The 22456-nt window shown below is 38.2% G+C and overlaps 1 protein-coding gene across 10 annotated transcripts in view; it reads right to left on the bottom strand.

Annotated features, from left to right (window-relative positions):
• Nucleotides 1-22456, bottom strand: part of CFAP54 (cilia and flagella associated protein 54) — a 300763-nt gene that overhangs the window by 60271 nt on the left and 218036 nt on the right. For 9 of the 10 annotated variants that reach the window (XM_061416975.1, XM_061416972.1, XM_061416971.1 and 6 more), the window contains 7 exons: nucleotides 20894-21049; nucleotides 19502-19607; nucleotides 18546-18642; nucleotides 11195-11293; nucleotides 10550-10691; nucleotides 1938-2111; nucleotides 260-483 (listed from right to left, as the gene is read on the bottom strand). In XM_061416975.1, the coding sequence (XP_061272959.1) occupies nucleotides 260-483; nucleotides 1938-2111; nucleotides 10550-10691; nucleotides 11195-11293; nucleotides 18546-18642; nucleotides 19502-19607; nucleotides 20894-21049 (998 nt within the window). The remainder of the gene's footprint in view (nucleotides 1-259; nucleotides 484-1937; nucleotides 2112-10549; nucleotides 10692-11194; nucleotides 11294-18545; nucleotides 18643-19501; nucleotides 19608-20893; nucleotides 21050-22456) is intronic. The other variant, XM_061416977.1, reaches the window with a different exon arrangement.

Below are 22456 nucleotides of genomic sequence, written 5' to 3'. Positions count from 1 at the left end.
AGAAGTTGTGATGTGTAGGAATACAGAAAAGTCTGGGACATTTTGAAGGCTTATAAGAGCAGCAAAACAGAACATATGAAAACAGAAAACCAGCATGTCTGGTTGGTTTTTCTCTGTGGTAAAAGTTTCCTCAGGTAAAACCTCTGAGGAAACTAAAAACCTTTGTGTCAGTATGGAGGTTAATGTGCTTCTTTCGGAAATAAAAGGATGATTAAGTCTTCCAAAAAAATGTATAATTATATAATGTTTTAAACATTACCTTGCTTGCTGAATCATATAAGACTTTTTCTAGAACAGGTGGATGTTCCATGACTTGAAATAGTTCTTTTGGAAATTCATCAATACAAGAAGAAGAATATAGCTGTAAGAATCTTTTAAGGAAAAAATGCATTTCTTTTTGGCGCAAAATCAATCCAGAGTTAAAAAGAGAAGTGAGAAGAGTGTCATCTGGCAAAGACATCCCAGATCCTGGCTTCAGAGATGCTTAAAGGAAAAACAAAAACTACTATAGAATTATGTTAGATAACAGAATGGTCTCAATATTGCTGTCCTTTGCTTGCTAATCTCATTCCTGCACATTCCCACCTCACCCAGTGGCTGCCCATGACCTTCCTCCATTTTTCAAGCTTGTACCCTAACAGAATTGCTTCTGGTCACAGGAAGGAAAGAACACCTCAGAACTCGGTGATCCTACTTCTGGTTTCAAGCGTATCAAAGCAAAACATTCAATCTAGCTGTCTTATTTGTCTTATCCCCAGCCAAAAAAAATAATAATAATAAAGCAAAAATTCAGGTTCAGGTAATTTATTTGAAAACTGATCTGAAGTGAGAGAATGGGAAATGTGTGACAGAAAAGAAAAGAGTCAATGACAACAAGTTAGGAAAGGGCTCCAGCTATGGACAAGGAGAGCTCAGTCCTGCTGAGGGCCTCCTAAGAAAAAGCATGGAAATCTGTTCCATCAGGGGGCTGGCATGCTGGAATACCTATCAACCAGTTCCCTCCCTCAGCAGTTGCAGGTTACTCCTGAATGTGTGCAGTCCCTGGTACTTCCAGGCTATCCTGCCTATATGCCGGGCCTCAGTCATTTCTAAGAAAGCCCAGGGCAGAAAGAAGCAAAATGTGCACGATTGACATGGGAGATACCAGCAGGTGAATCCAGGGGGAGCTGAATCGATAACAGGAGGGCATCACTGGGGCCCACTGTGCTGGATTATATCCACTTCCTTCGCTACTGAACTGGCCCTATCACGATGCACCTTTTACCCACCACCTTTCCCAGTGCTTGCCTCTCCCGTCACTAACTCTGATAACCAGGCTGAGCCGCTCTGTGACTTAGCCTCTTTGCCCTGCTGATTTCCCCATCACTGGGTGCTGCTTTAGTCAAGCTGTCTTTCCCAATTGTTTGCCCTCATAAGCAACACTGGCTCACCAATTTCATGGGCACAGATAAACACATCATCACAAAACCACAAGAGGAGAGAATGTGACTTAGATTACAACAGTTTTTTTGGCTATTCTTTAGAGCACCAATGATTTTAAAATAAAAGCAACAACAAACAAAATTCAAAACTTCAGAGTTAAATATCCTGTCTTTCTCTTTAAATACTAGATATTCTTTCTCTCCTTAATGCCAAAGATTTCACCTTGTTCATTTTATAAGCTGTCACATTAGGGTCACTCTGATTCTTAACTGTTTTGAGTCACATAGCACTTCAGTAGTCTTGGGGGAAGTTTCTGGATGCCTCCTTCTAAGGATGTTTTTAAATACATTGAAATACTGTTCTTTTCAAAGGTCCCTGTATATCAGGCAAAGAACCCCTGAAATTTCCATCTTCTGATGAGAGTTCACTCAGAAAGATGTTAAACATATTTTATAGTTCTAAGTAAGAAACATGACTTAATGACTGGAAAGGAATATATTCTTTCAAAGGCCTACCTAGCAATTTGCTCATATTATTAATTCTTTGTAGGTGAATATAGTAGCGCAGCAGAAGAATCCATGTAATATCCACTTTAATTGGGTTTTTTTTCTGAGAATCTACATCTTCATGTATCTCTTCACTAACGTAAGAAAATGTACAACCAGTCTGGAAGACAACTTGGTAGTTATCTGAAAGTGTAAAAAAAAAAAAAAATTAGAATACAAATATTATGTTTTCCTTGTAAAATAACCATATGTGAAAAAAGTAAAGCACAACTTATAAAGGAAATATTGACACTTAGGATTGCATTCAATTAAAAAATTTTGTATCACAAAAGATACCAATCATAAATAACAAACCATGGACTGAGAAAACATGTTTAAAAAATCATAAATTATCTTCTCTCTACTATGTAATCAATAAGAAAAAGTCAGATAATCCAACAGAAACATGGGCAAAGAATTTCAACAGGTAACTTGTAGAAAAGGAAAACCAAATGGCCAAAATTTTTAGCATCATAAAAAATCAGATAAATTAAGATGAAATACCATTTCACATTCCTCAGCAATTAACAGAAACTAAAATCTGAAAGCAATAAATGTGAAGATACCATAATTCTCATATACTACTTGGGAGAGCAAATTCCTGGGCAGAGGCTAATAAAATTTTAAATGCAGATACTCAGAGACATGTACCAAGAGTCCTGCACAAGATACTCATGGCACCACTGTTTGTGTTACAAAAAAAAAAGGAAACTTGAACAAATATAAGGATTAATTTAATGGCACTAATTAGAATTAATTAGATCTATAAGGAGAAACTCTAGTCTATGAGCCAAATTAGGTCAATGCATGTTTATGTAAGACCCATAAGCTAAGAATGGTTTTTATACTTTAAAGGGTTTGAAAAAATTAATATTTTGCGATACGTGAAAGTTATATGAAATTCAAATGTCAGTGTCCTTAAGAATGGAATACAGCCATGCTCATTTACATTTTGTCTATGGTTCCTTCACATTAACACAGCAAAGCTGAACAGTTGCAACAGAGATCACAAAACATAAAATATTACTATTTGGCCCTTTACAGAAGATATGTGCTGCCTAGGCTTTGCTCACGAAGGATAAAGTGAGGAAAAATACCTAAAGATAATTAAGTAATACAGAGCTATCAATAGCCTCCATACACAAAAACAGCAACCAATAGAAAGCTAATGAAAAAATTCTGCAATACTACTAATAAGATAAAATATCTGAGAAATAAGTCTAACAAGAAGCATATACGATCTACTTAAAGAAAATGTTAAAACACTCCTAAGGGACTGATTTTTTTTGAAAAAAAGGCATGAAAATGAACTAAAAATATAAGACATACAATATTCTTGGTTAAGATGACTCAACAGAATAAAAACATGTTATTTCTAGGATAAAATATAAAGGTAATGCAACTTTAATAAAATTATGAGAGAACTTTCTTAAACTAGACAAGTTGTTTCCAAAGTAGAAAAAATAAGCCATAAAAGAAATACAATTTTGAAAAGAAAGAGTAATAAGTGAGGATTTACTCTAGTAGATACTAATTATATTATAAGGCTATAATAATTAAAATAGTATGGTATTGAATCCTGAATAGACAGATCAATATAAATTAGAAAAAAGTACAGAAATAGGATAGCCATTTGGGAAAACTAAAATTGTATCCATTTGTTATTTTTTACATATTCCGAATAGATTTCCATTAACTAGTAAAAGGGTCCATGCCTTTTCCTTAAATACTTGCAGAAGCTCTTTATTGGGCTTCCCAAGTGGCTCAGTGGTAAAGAATCCACCTGCAATGTAGGAGACAGGAGTTTGATTCTGGGGTCAGGAAGAGCTCATGGAGGAGGAGATGGCAACCCACTCCAATATTCTTGCGTGGAGAATTCTATGGACAGAGGAGCTTGGCTGACTACAGTCCACGGGGTCGCAAAGGGTCAGACACGACTGAACGACTAAGCACACACACATACACAGAAGCTCTTTATTATAGAAATAAACCCTTTAACTGTGATATTATTTGCAAATACATCTTTTCAATTATCACATGTTATTTAACCCTCTTTATGGTAATTGTGTGCCATGAAGAAACTTTTCATTTCTAAGTAGTATAAACTATTAACCTTTTCTTTGATAACTTTTGGATTTTTGCCATAGTTAGCGCTTGACCATAATCTGAGACTCTAAGTAAGTAAGGAAACATTCTCCCTTAATGCCTCCAGAGGAAAGTAGCCTGCTGACACCTTAATTTTAGCCCAATAAGTCCTATATTGGGCTTCAGAACACCAGCACTGTAAGATAATACATTGTGTTGCTTTAAGCCACTGAATTTGTGGCTATTTGTTATAGGAAGAATAGAGCATTGATATGGTACTAGTGGTTCCCTGGTAGATCAGTTGGTAAAGAATCCACCTGCAATGCAGGAGACCCCATGGTTCAATTCCTGGGTTGGGAATATCCCCTACAGGAAGGCCTGACAACCCACTCCAGTCTTCTTGCCTGGAGAATCCCATGGACAGAGGAGCCTGGTGGGCTACAGTCCATATAGCTGCCAAGAGTTGGACACTACTGAAGCAACCTAGCATACACACACGCATTCTGACAACACTGTTTGCCTCTGGGGAAGAGAACTGAGTCACTTGCAGAGAAGATGGAAGGGAGACAACTCTTTCCATACCCTTCTATGAATTTTGAATTGTGATTCTTGAAAATAAGTGACCTATGCAAAAAACTGAGCTAAATTAAAAGCAAAAAAGAACCTCTACATTTATGTGGCCAATATTATGTAGTCTTTAATGTCACAGAGAAAAAATAAGACCAGTTTAGTTTTTGTTCTTTCGTAGAAAGTTTGCTTTTTCTGTTTACAATTATTTTGTCTTTACAATCCATAAATGAGGCCAAAATTTGTCCACGTATTATCTGTGCTATCTGTAAGTTTATCTTTAGAAGAATATTTTGGAGGGAGCGTCCCTTATACCCTGCATTGAGAAGCATCCCTTTGCAATGGTTTCCACCACCTCCAGCCAGGACCGCCTGGTTACACTGACTTGGGGCCTCTGCTTCACTGAGGATAATTCTCATTGTACCCTCATTGTCTGAATTGTTGACAATCTGAATTGGTGCAGCACGTGAGCACACACATGCATGCATGTATATAATCAGTATTGCTAGCATGACTAATTTATCTCCATTCTCACCTGTACGTGGTATAATTATTTGGGATTTGAAGATATAATGTGTCCTTCTAGCTCCCCACCAGTATGGGAAATTTGTGTCTCGGAGGAATAGAAAATAGGATAGCAGTAGAGGAATGATATCCCAGTTTTCAGTTGGCACTGACCCATATCTCTGAGCCAGGGACAAGGCAGAACAGGAAAGACAAATCACATTTTTTCCAGGATGGAAAGTTTTCTCCATCTCAAGAGGCAAAACATGTATTAATACTAAGGATCAGTTGATTCTTGGTTCTGCTCCATAGATTTCTCTTTATGTTCTGACAGTAGGTTCATCAACATTCATTTTTGGCATGACACATATTTATATTTTTCTGTGTATCAAGTGTATTTAGTTGTGAGAGGCTGCATCCAGGACCACTGACCCTGAATGTCACTTTTAATTCAAAACATATTACAGAATTTAATAATTTTTAATCCTAGCAGAATTTTTTATTAAGGCTGCAAGAAAATCAAGACAAAAAGATGGAATATATTTGAATATAACGGGGCCCAAAGTAGATATTAAGTAGGTGTTTTTTGCATTCACTCTAAATATGGTCCCCTGTTGCCAGTAGCATCATTTCAGGGTCTATATTCCTACACGACAATGTAGAAGAAACCTCAGTAAATTGGGCCGGCTGCATCACTCAATTCTCTTATTGTTCTATAGACATCATACAATTGCTCTCTGGTCCTGGCAAGATGATCTTTATTCCATCCTCCACACATGACTGGTCTATTCTGTCACCATGCTTCTCTGTCAACTGCTCAGAGTGCTGAGAAAATAAGCTTCCCTTCTACCTGCTCTCCATGCCTCTAGTCCATTTGTATCTGCCTCACATGTACTTCTTCCAGAAAAAAAAAAATGTTCCTAATAAATTCAAATGCCCACCCAGCCTGTGTCCAGCTTTAGCTTAAAATATGGTCCTCTTAATAAATGCATTTATATCATTTCAAAGTGGATGCCTGCTCTGATTGCTGAAGACTAGAAGTTTATGGGTGGCAAGACCTACTCCTTGGTGTGTTCGTCCCTCTGGACAGAAATAGCTGTATAGTGCTCTACACACGATAACAATGAATATCCTTTACCACATAGTGTACAGATCAATGCTAGTGAAGATAAGATGAGTGAAGAGGTTTTCTCCTGGATGCTAATGTATGCTAACACAAGGAAAATCAAACAATTTTTATTTGTTGTTGTTGCCCTTTAGCAATTAATTATAATATGAACTTCACTGCCATCTGGGTATTTGAAGCAATCAGTTGGGGATTCAATATTTCTTTCCAAGCCAAATACTGAAATGAGGGAAACTGTAACAGTAATTTATGATCAGACTGCTAGTAGTGGAGAGCAAAATTATTATTCTTAAGGCAAAATACAAAATGAATTGGGCTTAAAAAATTTGGTCATTACAGGGCTTCCCTGGTGGTCCAGTGGTTAAGAATCCATCTTGCAATGCAAGGGGCATCCATTTGATCCCTGGTCTGGGAAGATTCCACATGCTGCCGAGCAACTAAGCCCGAACACCATGACTCCTGAGCCCACACTCTGCAACTACTGAAGCCCGTGCACCTGGAGCCTACACTCTGCAATAAGAGAAGCCACTGCAACACAAAATCCGTGTACCACAATGATGAGTAACCCCCTGCTTGCTGCACTAGAGAAAGCCCTTGTGTAGCAATGAAGACCCACCACAGCAAAAAAAAATAATTAAAAAAGAAAAATACATTTTAAAAAATCAGGTCATTTCACATTAGAATCTTTGTACAATAATAAAGGAATGTTAATGGGTACAAAATGGAAACAGAAAATTGGAAGATGCTACCAAAACCACTGAAACAGAAAAGTAAAGCATAAATTCTAGTATTAGGCACCGCTGAGATGAAGACTATTAGCCCAATTGGATCAACTAAGATCATCTGGTTAGGAGATGCCATTCCCCACTGTGTGGGCCCATGCATGACACCTAACTGATCACCGCAGCATTTTTCCCAGTCCTTGCATGCAGCAGTTCAGAATTCTTCTTAGGTGGCTACCAGCCGAGATCCAACCAGTCCATCCTAAAGGAAATCAGTCCTGAATATTCATTGGAAGGACTGATGCTGAAGAAGAAACTCCAGTACTTTGGCCACCTGATGCGAAGAACTGGCTCATTTGAAAGACCCTGATGCTGGGAAAGACTGAAGGCAGGAGGAGAAGGGGATATCAGAGGATGAGATGGTTGTATGGCATCACTGACTCAATGAACATGAGTTTGAGTAAACTCCGGGAGATGGTGTTAGACAGGGAGGCCTGGTGTGCTGCAGTCCATGGGGTCACAAAGAATCAGACACGACTGAGCGACTGAACTGAACTGAGCCATAGTGTGGATTAGGTGTGTGTGCACTCAGTCATTCAGTAGTGTCTAACTCTTTGAGACCCCATGGACTGTAGCCCGCCAGGCTCCTCTGTCCCTCTCCAGGTGAGAATATTGGAGTGGGTTGTCATGCCCTCCTCCAGGGATCAAACCCATGTCTTTATGTCTCCTGCATTGGCAGGCAGATCCTTTACCACTAGCGCCACCTGGGAAGCCCAGTAGTTTGGACTATCATCCCACAAACATTCACACCCTCTTCCTTCCTCTGCAGAGTCGGACACAACTGAGCAACTTCACTTTCACTTTCCTTTCTCTGCAGGGAGAGTCTAATTCCATGCCTCACTGACATTGTACTTGGCCAGAGGACTTGCTGTGACTAATGGGATGTAACGTGAAGAGAGGTCTTGAGTGTGCTTCTGTGCTTGGGCTTGGTCTTGTGCTCTGGTCTGTACCGTGAGAAGAGCACCCCCTAAGCAGTCACTACCTCTATACCCTGGGTCTCATAACAAATGTACATGAAGTGCACTGGAACTTGGCCTGCAGCCTGAAGCAGAACACAGGAGACAAGTAAAAGATAGAAGTCATGCCGTTCTTGCCACTGAGTTTTAGGATTGTTGGGTATACACTGCAATTTTGGCAATAACTGATTAACACAGAATTTCAGATCTAACTTATTTGTTATCTCTGTCCTAAAAACTTAAAGCATGAGAAAACAGAGCAGGATAAAGTAGACCAGATCTATCTGAGGCAATAAGGGACCACTGTGAAAAAGAAATAGCCATGTTAGTAGTTGGAATCACAGTCTTAAAATTCAGATTTCAGTCTTCTTCATAAATAAATCTAATTCACTCAGTCTAAAGATTAAGGACAATGAGGCTGAGAGAAATTCAACGGTTTGACAGGATCAGGGTATAAGTTGAAACCTCTTCATTATTAATACTGCATTCCCTTTGTGGCAAAACAATAATGTGTGTTTCTAAGAGGACTGCCTTCCTGGCATTCTGAAGCAGGGAGAACTGAGTTGCCAAGCCATGTCAAGAGAAAAAAGCAGTGACCAGCCCCTACTGCTATACTGCCCTGCTTTGTCCCCCAAGAGCCTACCTTTGGGGTCTCTAAGGAAAACCATGCACCCTGTCTGAGATCCAGGTCATGGACCAGAAGTCTGATGAAGCAAAATCTCACCAGGAAATAAAAATAAGAAGATAATACCTTAGCATTAAAAAAATCCATCTGATGGTTTAACCTCAGAGCAAACCATTTTAGTTTGGAAAACAGTCTGGGCCACCTAGTCTTCAGGAGAGAGAGAGCCAAAGAAGGAGATGATTTCAGACACAAACTCTTCAGCTAAGGTTGACTCAACCCTTCAGCAGTAAGCTCTGGCCTACCAGAGTGATTTCAGAGGCTTTAGGAAGACTACCTCACCCCATCAGGTTAAAGTTAACATTTTTCATCCCCTTTGGCTCAATGCTCACCCAATGACAAGCAAAATTAGATACTGTTGTTACTAAAATATCCTTCTGGAAGTAAAATTCCAGTACCTTGCTTCTTAGGACCTATCCAAGTGCTTAGCACAAAACAGCACTCAATATTTTTTGAATGAATGGGCAAAAACATAAAATGACTATTCAATATTTATGTTATTGCTGGTATGACTTACAGATTTATACTACAGTTTACTGTAACCAACAGCAGAGTTACAAATTTTTAAAAATAGAGTAAGGTTAAGTTTAAATTCCACTAACTTTTCATTCATTCATTTAACAAATATTAATATCAATCCTTGCTATGTATAAGTAATATGTGATTTTCTGTAGTGTGTGCTCATGCTCATTCATGTCCAATTCTTTGCAACCCCAGGGACTGTAGCACACCAGGCTTCCCTGTCCATCACCGACTCCCAGAGCTTGCTCAAACTCATGTCGATCAAGTTAGTGATACCATCCAACCATCTCATGGTTGGATGAGATGTCCCCTTCTCCTCCCACCTTCAACCTTTCCCAGCATCAGGGTCTTTTCAAATGAGTCAGTTCTTTGCATCAGGTGGCCAAAGTATTGGAGTTTCAGCTTCAGCATCAGTCCTTCCAATAAATAATCAGGACTGATTTCCTTTAGGATGGACCCATTGGATCTCCTTGCAGTCCAGGGGATTCTCAAGAGTCTTCTCCAACACCACAGTTCAAAAGCATCAATTCTTCAGGACTCAGCTTTCTTCAGGACTCAGCTTTCTTCATGGTCCAACTCTTAAATCTATACATGACTACTGGAAAAATCATAGCTTTGATTAGATGGACCTTTGTCGGCAAGGCAATGGCCCTGCTTTTCAGTATGCTATCTAGGTCAGTCATAGCTTTTCTTCCAAGGAGACAGCATCTTTCGATTTCATGACTGCAGTCACCATCTGCAGTGATCTTGGAGCCCAAAAAAATAAAGTGTCTCACTGTTTCCATTGTTTCTTCTTGTCTCTTGTTTCCATTGTCTCTACTGTCTCTAAGGAGAGCCCTTAGCAAATCAAATAGCTAACTTCCCTGCCCTCAGGAAGCTGATGATAGTTTAATAAGAGAAAAAGCTTAAACATGCACAAGCACACACACACACACACACACACACACACACACACAAACACAAAAGAACTAAGAAAAGAAACAGGGAGCTAAATCAGAGTGTAAGAGTAGGTACACATTTCAGAGGCTCAGAGAAGGTCTCTCAAATAAATAATCCCACAAAGTTTCATTTCAAATGGGTGAACTGGAAAATAAACAGGCCATCAGGAAATATCACTCTTTTCTCACACAACCCTGCACCTAAAATGCAGCAGTGAATGGAATAACATATACATACATACAGCAAGCGGGGGCCCCTATGTTTTAGCAGCTAGACCCTAAGATTTGCCCTTTCAGGGTCTTAGAGGTTTCCCAGACCATTGTTGTTTTAAAGTTAAAACCCAACAAATCTCTAGAATTAAATCTTTGAAACTTGATTATACATTATATGTATATAAAATGCCCAACATCCAAACATACCAAGCAAATAATCTGTGTATGAAGACAAAAGATCCATGGAAGCAAATTCTGGGATGTTTGATAATGCCCCTTGGCTAACTGTATCAGTTCTAGCATTCTTCTTTCCAATAAGTAGATTAATTGCCAGCACAGCCTCACTGACCTAAAATTAATGCATAATTAGAATTCATAAATGCAAGCTTTTTGATTCATAGATATCCATTAGGTGAAGAATATGAAAGAGCAAATTCATAATGTTTGGTATATACTGTAGGAAAAATAAAGACAATCTGAAAAACAATATGTGATCCCCTGCATGTACTATGTATCATAGTCAAACAAATCATGATTGTTGACAATTTAATCAATAAATAAGTCACTCTGAATAGGCTCCCTCACCTAACTGTAACAGATATTTCCCAAAATATGTGCACATGTGTATCTGCCAACACTTTCATTAAAGAAAAGTTGAAACAAACAAAACCAAGTCTGGCTAATAGAGATTAAAAACACTACACATATAAAGAGCACTTCTAATCGCCCCAAAGAAATATCATTGGCACAAATCTCAAAGAATGTGAAGTTTTTCTTTCTCTCGAATAAATAGATTGTGTTGCCTTAACAGATGTGACAGTAAAGAAAGAATTAAATAAAAATCACACCAACCTGTGCAGCAGCTCTTATTGCAATCCAGGCAAATAAACTGTACATTTCATGTTTATTTACTACTGGTTCTTTAATAGAACTATGCCTTCTGGGAAGTGCCTACAAAATATGGCAAATATTTTATGATAAAGACAGATAAAGATATCCTAAAGTTTAATGACAGATTTTCTAATCTTCTGAAGATGAGATTTTAGTGTAACACTGTGTAGCCATTAAGAATAATAATGTACATGCATCTATCAACATGAAAAGATATCCTAATCATATTAGCAAAAGAAAAGTGTAGGTTACAAAATAGCATGCAAAGTATGATCCCATTTTTTAAAAGATAATATATATTTCTCTGTATACACAAACAGAGCAAATTATCAACAGTCGTTATCCCAGGTTTTATGGGTAATTTAATTATATTTAACTTTTTTGTGTGATTTTCTAGATAAGCTTACATTATTTGAATATCAATAATATAAACAGAAATGGCACTTTAAGTGTTATTTACCATTTTAATAGAGGATCTATAAATTGAATATATATTGTGTGTAAAGATGTCAGAAACAGGAATACTACTTAAAGATTTTTGATAGGTATTTGCCATCAGCTTTCTAACTACAGAACTGTTAAAAGGATGACTGTAATCATGAAGTTCTACAAAACAGCAAAAAGTGACAATGAACGGAGATACATGCAATGTGAGGGTGTGTGTGTGTCATGTGTGTTCAGTTTTTAAATATAAAAAAGTCAAGAATACAGAAGTAAACAGAAACCCTGCCAGCAACATAGTAGCTGTCTGTTTTACATTTTTAAAGTATTAATAGTCAAATTTAAAGATTCAACTAATCTGTAAAAACTATTCGATTAGATGGCTTATTCTAATTTGTTGATATTCATATTTTACCTGATTTTTTAGATCTTCAACAATAAAATAAGCAATAATAAAAATACCTTTTTTACTTCTGGCAATAAGACTCCCAAATAAAAGGAAAAGCAATGAGTAAAGCTGATGCCAGAGCAGGAAATACAATGCACAAATGTGACTAGATCAAGTTTTAAACTTGGAGACAGGTGATACCTGGAGAGATCCATCCATGGGGTATCTAAAATCTAAGCAATGTAGCCCTGTCCCAAATATGAAGACCATCCTCACTAGCTGTAATAACACTGCTTAGGCTCTGGGGTAGCCAGTGCCAGCTTACTGACTATAATCTTGGGCAATTTACCTATTTAATTCTGGACACAAGGCTAATAGGCATTGAGTATAGAATAACATTAAGTAACTATATTGTAAGAACAAGTAGTGACACAGACATTCAAAAAAGAAAGCTCATTTTGAATTGAGAGGAAGGCTTTATTGAGGCCAAACTTGAGCTCAGAATGAAAACAGGAAAAAAAAATACGATGGGCATTTTTTTACATGGGAGGTGTTCAACACTGCATATGAGATACAAGCCTATACAAACAAGTAAGAAAAATTTTAAAATGCATCTAGAATAGGAAATGAAGTTAAATTGTTTGCAAGGAACATGATCCTATATGTAGAAAATCCCAAGATACACACACACACACACACACACCCCTCTAAAATTAACAAATGTGCTTAGCAAGGTCACAGGATACAAAACTCAATATTCATAAATCAATTGTATCAGCAATGAACAACCTGAAAATGAAATTAAGAGAATACCCATTCATGATAGAAATAATCTTAACAAAAATGTATAAAATGTGCATACTGAAAAGTAAAAAAAAAATCAAGAAAAATTAATATCTAAATAAATGAAGAGAGTTCATATACATGAATTGAGGATTCAAAATTGTTAACATGCTAAATATCTACAAATTACCTGTAGATTCAACATAATCTGTACCAAAATTCTGCATTTTGGCAGAAACTGACAAGCAGATTCTAAAATGAAGAAGAAAATGCAAAAGATTCAAAGTGAAAATAATTTTGAAAAGGAAGAACATAATTGGAGGACAAATACTTTCCAATTTCAAAAAACTTACTACAAGCCATACAGTAATCAAGACAGTGGATACTCACATAAAGGTAGAATTATAGATCAGTGGAATAGAATTAGAAGTCTAGGAAAAATATTTAGACTTTTGATCAACAAATTTTTTGACAAAGGAGCCAAGGCAATTCAATAAAGAAAAGATAGTCTTTACAACAAGTGATACTCAGACAAATGAATATCTATGTGCAAAAATATGAATTTAGAGCCTTACCTCACACTTTACAGAAAACTTAAATCAAAATATACCATGATGGACTTAAGCATTAAAGCTAAAAAACTTTTAGAAGAAAACCCAGGAGAAAATCTTCAACATCTGGGGTTAGGTAAGGTGGTACTAAAACCACAAAATATATAAAAAAATGATAAACTATACCTCATTAAAAGTAAAGACTCTTGTTTCTAAAGATACCATTAATTGCATGAAAAGACAAGCCATCAACTGGAAAAAATATCTATAAATTATATATCTGATAAGGGACATATATCTAGAACACATATGTTTTAAAAGTTATAACTCAATGATAAAAAAGATAACTCTAGTTTATGGGCAAAAGATTTGAGTAGATATTTTCCTAAAGAAGATATACAAATGGCCATTAGGGATATGCAAATCAAAATCCTAATGAAATACTGCTTAATACCCACTAAGATGGCTACAATTAAAAAGATAAATAATAACAACTGTTTGCAAGGATGTGGAGAAACTGAAACCCTCATACACTGCTGGTAGGAATACACAGTGGTACAGCACTTAGGAAAACAATATAACATATCATCAACAGGCTAAACAGAGAGTCGAAGTATGACCCAGAAATTCCATTCTTAGGTATACACCCAAAGGAATTGAAAACACGTTCACATGAAAAATCTGTATATGGAACTGAGAGAGTAGCACTGAAACATACATATTACCATATGTAAAACAGACAGCTAAAAGGAAGTTACTGTATAACACAGGGAGCTCAATGTGGTACTCTGTAACAACCTAGATGGGTGGGAAGGGGTAGGGGTTGGGGGGAGGTTGAAGAGGGAGGGGACATATGTATACTTATGGCTGATTCACGTTGTTCTACGGCAGAAGCCAACACAATATTGTAAAGCAACTACCTTCAAATTAAAAATAAAGTTTAAAATATTTAAATCTATATATGAGTATTCAAAGCAGCATCATTCATAATAGCCAAAAGTGGCAACAATTCATATATCCAGCTCCAGTTGAATGAATCAAGAAAAGGTAATAAAACTATATAAAGGAATACTAGTCAGAAGTAAAAGGAACAAATACTGTTACATGTTACAACATGGGTGAACCTCAAGAACATAATGCCAGGTGAAGGAAGCAGGCATGAAAGATTACATACTGATTGATTCCATTTAAGTGAACTATACAGAAAAGACAAATCTACGGAGACAGAAAACAGACTAATGGTTACCTGGGACTAGAGGTAGAAATGGGAATGATAGCAAATGGGCACTTGGGATCTTTTGAAGATGAGGGAAATGTTCTAAAACTGGATGGTGATGATAGTTACACAACATGTAAAATCATTAAACATCGATGAATTGCACTCTTAAAATAGGTTAATTTCATAGATATAATTTATGATTCAATAAATCTATTTTCTAAACATGTGTTTGATAATCTCTCTCTTTGGACTATTTTTTCTCTCAATTCCTTGGAAAACTTCTACTTATCCTCCAAAACTCATCTCATCTGTAAAGCTTTCTCTTACATTCCCCCAAAGCAGAATTAGCCACTTTGCTCTACTTCTCTACTTGACCTATCTTATTATAGTCCTCAATACATCACAATACAATTATTTCTTTCCTTTGCTCCTCTGTGCTTCTTAGTGGAAGAGAGTAACATGCTTGGCATACATTAAGCACTCAATAAGTGTTGGCTTGATTGAATGAATGTTCAAGAAATAGTTCAACTAACAAATAACTATTGGATATCTGCTGCTACTGCTAAGTCACTTCAGTCGTGTCTGACTCTGTGCGACCCCATAGATGGCAGCCCATCAGGCTCCCCCGTCTCTGGGATTCTCCAGGCAAGAACACTGGAGTGGGTTGCCATTTCCTTCTCCAAAGCATGAAAGTGAAAGTGAAAGTGAAGTCGCTCACTCATGTCTGACTCTTAGCGACCACATGGACTGCAGCCTACCAGGCTCCCCAGTCCATGGGATTCTCCAGGCAAGAACACTGGAGTGAGTTGCCATTTCCTTCTCCAGTTGCTCAGTCGTGTCCAACTCTTAGCGACCCCAGGGACTGCAGCCCTCCAGGCTCCTCCGTCCGTGGGATTTTCCAGGCAAGAGAACTGGAGTGGGGTGCCATCGCCTTCTATGTACAAAATACTTCAGAAAGATAAAATGTTGGAGTCTAGTCAAAGTTACATAATGATAAAGGATAGTCCCCTCACCTCTTTTTGGGTTTTCTTTTGGGTATTTATTATGTGCCGAGTCTTTTATTTTACTTAATTTTCCTAGCTACTCTAAGGGGTAAGCATCCTCACCTTCATTTCACAGATGAGGAAACTTGGGTTAGAAAGGCTTCGCTCCCACTGCTCTGTCATGAAGATAGGATTCCAACCCAAACCAGGGTGACGGTCACTATACTCTAGACTCTCCATGTAAGTGAAACAATAATGTTTTCTTTTCAGCATTTATATAGCAATTGTCTTTACTAGGACATATTTTAAATGTTCATTTCAATGGTCTGAATATGCCTAGATGAATTTTTGTTGTTTTTGACTGTTTTCTGTGTGTCTAATAATTGTATGTCTTGCTAAAATATTTATACCATGTCAAGATATACAGAAAATAATGCTCATATTGTGTTTGTTGTTGCTGTTCAGTCACTGGAGTTATACTATTCTTTCATTCAAATCTTATTTGTTTAAGCTCCTAATTATAAACAGCTCCCTAGAGAAGGCCCAAAAGGTGATATATTTTCTATCCTAACATCTTATTAATTTGCATTGCAAACTGCCATGGAAACAAAGATTTCTGTTTTCTCTTATTGGATGTAAAGATGTGTATCATATCACAAAAGTAAGTTTTCTATGTAATTATTTCGATGAAAAAAAAAATAGCTGTTACCCACCTAAGGCAGCAACCATTTAAGTTGTTCCAACTGACTGAAAGCCTATTTGTCTACAGAATTTAAATCATGTTTATGTTGTCTCAAAGATTAGAGATTTTACATCAAAATTTTCTGGAGAGGTTTTTTGGTGGGTCAGAGGATTATTTAATGAGAATGAAATATATAAAGCCTACTGAAATCTAAAGAATAAACAATTAGATGGTATTTTTTGAAAAATAAAAATCAAGTTTTCAAAAAAAAAAATTAACACAAAGTTCCCCACCCAACTTCCTGCCTAAAAAATCTCCCTCTCTGGGGTGCTCAGGGCTGGTGCACTGGGATGACCCTGGGGGCTGGGATGGGGAGGGAGGCGGGAAGGGGGTTCTGGATGGGGAACACATTTGCACCTGCTACTGAATCATGTCGATGTATGGCAAAACCCAGTACAATACTGTAATCAGCCTCCAATTAAAATAAATACATTAATGTTTTTAAAAAAGAAAGAAAATCTCCCTGTCTGAATCCTGGGTACTCAGGTGTGGCCCACAGACCAGCAGCATTGGCATTTCTAGGAGCTCCTGAGAAAGGCTGAACCTCTGACCTCAACAGGATCACAGGATCAATGGAGATGTTTCTGCCCCTTATTTGGAAGAGCTGCTTGATGGAGTGCATGCCTCTGCCACCCTGCAAGGCTCCCTCCCAGATGATCAAATCTCACTTTTCACCTCTTTCCACTGCAGTCATTCACAATCCCACCAACTCAAGTCATTTCTTAATCCTAAACTTCACCACCTAAAACAACCCCAACCCTTCCTTCCCTTCTCTTCCTTCCTCACTCCCTCCCACCTTTCTTCCTTTACAGGTATATTACCTGTCTCCCTCCACGGAGGAGTAAGTGCGTGGGAACAAGCACTGAGATTGTCCTAGACTCTGCTTTATCCAGAATACGGTCTGGGTTATAGGACATGCTCAATAGATATGTGATAAATGAATGAATGACTTTTCTTATCAAAAGATGATCTGTTTGCCAGCCACATCAGTAATGAAAACCATACTTGTCTATCAGCTTAAGCAATATGTCATTTCCTGCAAACATCTGATCAATCCTAATAACTGAGCATATTTATATGCACCTACATTTCATGGAGTACATCATGAGAAACGCTGGGCTGGAAGAAGCACAAGCTGGAATCAAGATTGCCGGGAGAAATATCAATAACCTCAGATATGCAGATGACACCACCCTTCTGGCAGAAAGTGAAGAGGAACTAAAAAGCCTCTTGATGAAAGTGAAAGAGGAGAGTGAAAAGTTGGCTTAAAGCTCAACATTCAGAAAACAAAGAACATGGCATCTGGTACCATCACTTCATGGCAAATAGATGGTGACACTGTGGAAACAGTGTCAGACTTTATTTTTGGGCTCCAAAATCACTGCAGATGTCTGATTGCAGCCATGAAACTAAAAGACGCTTATTCCTTGGAAGGAAAGTTATGACCAACCTAGATAGCATATTAAAAAGCAGAGACATTACTTTGTCAACAAAGGTCCGTCTAGTCAAGGCTATGGTTTTTCCAGTGGTCATGTATGGATGTGAAAATTGGACTGTGAAGAAAGCTGAGCACCAAAGAATTGATGCTTTTTGAACTGTGGTGTTGGAAAAGACTCCTGAGAGTCCCTTGGACTGCAAGGAGATCCAACAAGTCCATCCTAAAGAAGATCAGTCCTGGGTGTTCATTGGAAGGACTGATGCTGAGGCTGAAACTCCAATACTTTGGCCACCTCATGCGAAGAGTTGACTCACTGGAAAAGACCCTGATGCTGGAAGGGACTGGAGGCAGGAGGAGAAGGGGGCGACAGAGGATGAGATGGCTGGATGGTATCACTGACTCGATGGACATGAGTTTGAGTGAACTCTGGGAGTTGGTGATAGACAGGGAGTCCTGGCGTGCTGTAACTGATGGGGTCGCAAAGAGTTGCACACGACTGAGCAACTGAACTGACTGACTGACATTTCATGGATAACATTTTAACAGGCAAAAATCTCCAAATGAAATCCATTTCCAGAATCTTATGTAAAAATGTCCAAAGAGGTATCTAAATATGAGTATGAGCTTAAAATAATGAATTAATTCCTCCAAGTCACAAAGAAAAATGTCTCTTTATATCCATAGCACAGAGGTAGCAAAATAAGCAAGCTCAAAGGCAATATACTTTACATTTAATACTTTATATTTCTAATAAAATCATTTATTACCTTAATAGTCATCAATGGTGACACTGAAAGTTTGCTCTTTAACTTCCTCATGTGTAAAAATAATAAGGCTATTTCAAGGTAGGAGTCTCTTATCAACCTAAAACAATAAAACATTGTACTTACTACATAGCCTCACTACTCAGAAGCATCATTTTGCATCATGTGACAATTTCTGAGCAAATGAAGGTAAAAACAGGCAAAACTAGCATCTGTTCCAAACTGACCCTTTTTTCATAGCACCTGTGGCTTAAACACTGGCATCTTCCTCCCTACTGAAATCAGAAGCTCTTAAAGACAGCTGTGTGTTCTTCCTTGTCCTGTGCTGTCCTCCTGCCATGACTGCAAGGAGTCCAGCATCAAGACCATTCTGGAATATTCCAGCACACAAGGCACTACAGAAGTGATAGTCAAGCCTGGAAAACCAGGTCTATGTCTCTACCCTCCTACACTGATTAGATTCTAAAGAGACACACAGAGTTATGCTGAAAGCCATGACTTGGTGTGGGTGAGGGCTGTGCATTCACTACCAAACCTGTCAGACAGGGTCATTTAAATCAGTGCATTAAGTCAATTATACAGAATTGAGTCGCCCAGCCTTGGCACTGATGAACCAGCATGACACAAATCCCTTCTCGATACAATTTCACATCTGGTGGAAATTCCTGTATCCTTGGACTGATAGGAGATCAAGCTGAGTATAGCCCGGAAGTGATTTACAGTCCAGTATGTCACCAGGCTAACTGCTGTCATCAACTGTCACTGAGAATGAAGCCTTGGGGCAGAGCCAAAAGCAACAAGCTTGAAAAGGAAGTCAGTGAACCAGTTGGACAATGAACACCCCAAACTAGCCCTGCCATGGGAAGAGAGTGTCCCAGTCATTTCAGGACACATCCAGAACACGGGACTCAAACCCAAATGCATATTGTGATAATGAAAAAGTCTTCTTTTTTTTTTACCCTGAATTTTGATCATTTCTCAAGCTTAGCTGTATAGCTTCAAACAGACTCTCAAGTTGCATAGTTGGAGGTTTCTCTTCCATCAATATTTGACATTCTATTTTGCCTGAAAGAGAAAAAGGATATACAAAGATGCATTTTCTTTTTCCTATCATTTAGGGCTTCAGAACAAATATTTTATGCTGGAAATTTGGAAAACTGGATGTGTTCTCCTTGCTTGCCCATCTCTCGTTTCCTGCAGGAAGGTACGCCAGTGGGGAAAGAGCTGCTGCTTCCTTCCCTGGGCACCTCGAGGTTCCCCTGCCTCCTTTCACTGTTCGGACACAAGTGTTATCATCCTATTTTCCTTCCATTTCCTTACTTTGTGTTCTCACTTCCTCCTGCAGTGTATTCCTTTAATCTACATCCATTTTCTTCTTTCCTCAATCATTGCAGGCATCATAGGAAACACCTTTGCTAGAAACAAATCCTAGAAAATCAGTAAACGCTGGAAAACCAACACAGATGATGAAAATGCTCTCGCGTGCACACAGCTCCCCCTTCCTCATGGTAAGCTGCAGCCTTCAAATGCCAGGCGCTGGAATGCTACTTCTATAGCCAGAAGGACTGGAAAGGGAAATCTCATAATCACTGTGAAAAGGATTGACAGTTTCCATGCAGCACGTGGACAGAGCATAGAGCCACCTCGTGTGAAGTTCATATCTGGGCATTTAGTAGCTCTTGACTTATAGATGGTTATTTACCCAGACTGCCCTCCTCTGCCAACCAGGATGGATCATGCCTAACTCGTAGCACTATTGTAGGAACTGGCAATATGAGATGTAAGACACTGATTATAGTGCTTTGTACCTAGTAGATGTTCAATGAATGATACCAGTTGTCATCATCACTTTTCTCAGGGCTAAAATGGCCACAACAAAGTTATATGAATGCATTATGCAAATGTGTATTGCAAGTTATAAGTATAGATATGCTATAGCTATTTAAATGGATAGGTATCTTTTACAGAAACTGGCTATTTTAGCTAAGTAATGAAATTATTCATAAAAATATCTTCTAAGCATTCTTTAAGTAACATTTTTCATAGCTAAATGGCTGATAATGAGATTTTTGTGTCAAACGTGAAACTTTGCATAAGGAAAGCCAGTCATAATTACAAAAGAAATGAAAATAGGAGTCTTTTTTCCCTTTCTAGATGTAAACTTAATATAAGCATGTTCACTTTATTCACAATGGAGTTTGGCAGAGACATCAAGGTGTTTGTCAACACCAAGCCCTTTGTAAAATCAATATTTTATATAATCAGTGACCAGATTTTTAAGAAGCCTTTTGTTAATAGGAAAAAAGGTTTTGCCAAACTTTATCATAGTTGTGACTCCAAATACATCTTACCTTTCTGAAAAAAGATTTCAGCTTCCACCTCATGTTCTTCTGTTCCTGATGTCCTAGCGAGCTTCAAAGCTATTTCAAAAAAATGAAGGGCAGGTAACCACTTTGAAGAATCCTTCTTTTTACTGGTATAATATACTTGCTTGGCCACTGTATGTCCTAAAAGAAAGACGTTAGATGAAGAGGGAGAAATATACAGAGTGTTGATAACAAGGGCTTCGCAGGTGGTGCTAGTGTAAAGAACCGGCCTGCAGTGCAGGAGATGCCAGTTCGATCCCCGGGTCGGGAAGATCCCCTGGAGGAGGGCATGGCAGCCCACTCCAGTATTCTTGCCTGGAGAAACCCATGAACAGAGAAGCCTGGCAGATTAAGGTCCATGTGGTTGCAAAGAGTCGGCCACGAATGAAATGACAGCACACACACACACCCATTCATACCCAACCTCCCAGTTAACAGACTCCTCTCACAGTAGGTGCAACTAAGAAGTCTGGGTGTGTGGGGGGACGAGGGTCCCTGGTAGCCTAGTAGTTAAGATTCCAGGCTTTCACTGCTGTGCCCTGGGTTCAATCCCTGGTCAGGAAATGAGCTCCCACAAGCCCTTAGCAAGGTCAAAAAAAAGAATAGAATTCTAGGTGTCTTTAGTTTTTAGCATTGAAGAACACTTAAAGGAAACTCAGTACCCAAATATTTCAATGAACTATAAACAACAGCCTTTTGAAACTTGGTCTTTGATAAATTTCAACATTTTTCTCATTTTTAAGATGAAGGATAATCTCTTGAGTCTTTTTCCGTTCTAAAAGTTCATAATGCTCTACATAACTTCTGGGTTCCAGAGATAAGGTTGTTAGTAGTGAAACACCTGGAAGTTTTATAAACTTTTATGTTGTTCCCAATAAAAGTTGCATATATTAATAGGCAGTAATTTCTATTCAGTTCTATAGTGGTTCCTCACGTTGTATATTTTCTCATTATAACTTGTTTGCAAACCCATTATGGACAAAGACCTCAAGTCATACTTCTCGTATGGTCCCATCACTTCTTAACATAATAAAGGATTATTGTATTATTGAAGGGGCATTAGATTTAATTTCTAATCACCCCAAAGACAGCCAGACATTTATTCCACAAATATTTTCTGAATTCTTAGGCACTGGATAAGAAAGAGAAAAGTGGAAAATAAGAACTAAGGTTCCTACAATGCCAGGTACCATCCCAAGTACTTAAGCATTATCTCATGTAATCCTTCCAACTATGAGTGGATATCATTATTATGCTCATGTTACAGAGGAAAAAGCAGTGGCACAGTGAAGTTTAAATAAATTGCCCAAAATCACACCATCTGAACCTAGGCAGTCCAGCTCCAGGGCCCATACCCTAAACCCTGACTCTGCAGCAAACCTCTTAAGTGAGAGACCATGGAGCTTAATGTCTAACAGGGAATGTGAACGGCCAGACAGGCAATCAAAATACTGTGTGGTGGACTGTGTAGGCAGTGAAAGCCCAGGACACTGTGGTAGCAGGTTATAGGAGCCCTGGGCCAGACCTGAGAAAGGTCAGGGCTGCCTG

The sequence above is a fragment of the Bos javanicus genome, chromosome 5 (genome assembly GCF_032452875.1).
Source record: "Bos javanicus breed banteng chromosome 5, ARS-OSU_banteng_1.0, whole genome shotgun sequence".
Taxonomy (NCBI): domain Eukaryota; kingdom Metazoa; phylum Chordata; class Mammalia; order Artiodactyla; family Bovidae; genus Bos; species Bos javanicus.
The sequence above is the reverse complement of the archived record's forward strand: the minus strand, read 5'-3'. Positions and strand labels throughout refer to the sequence as shown.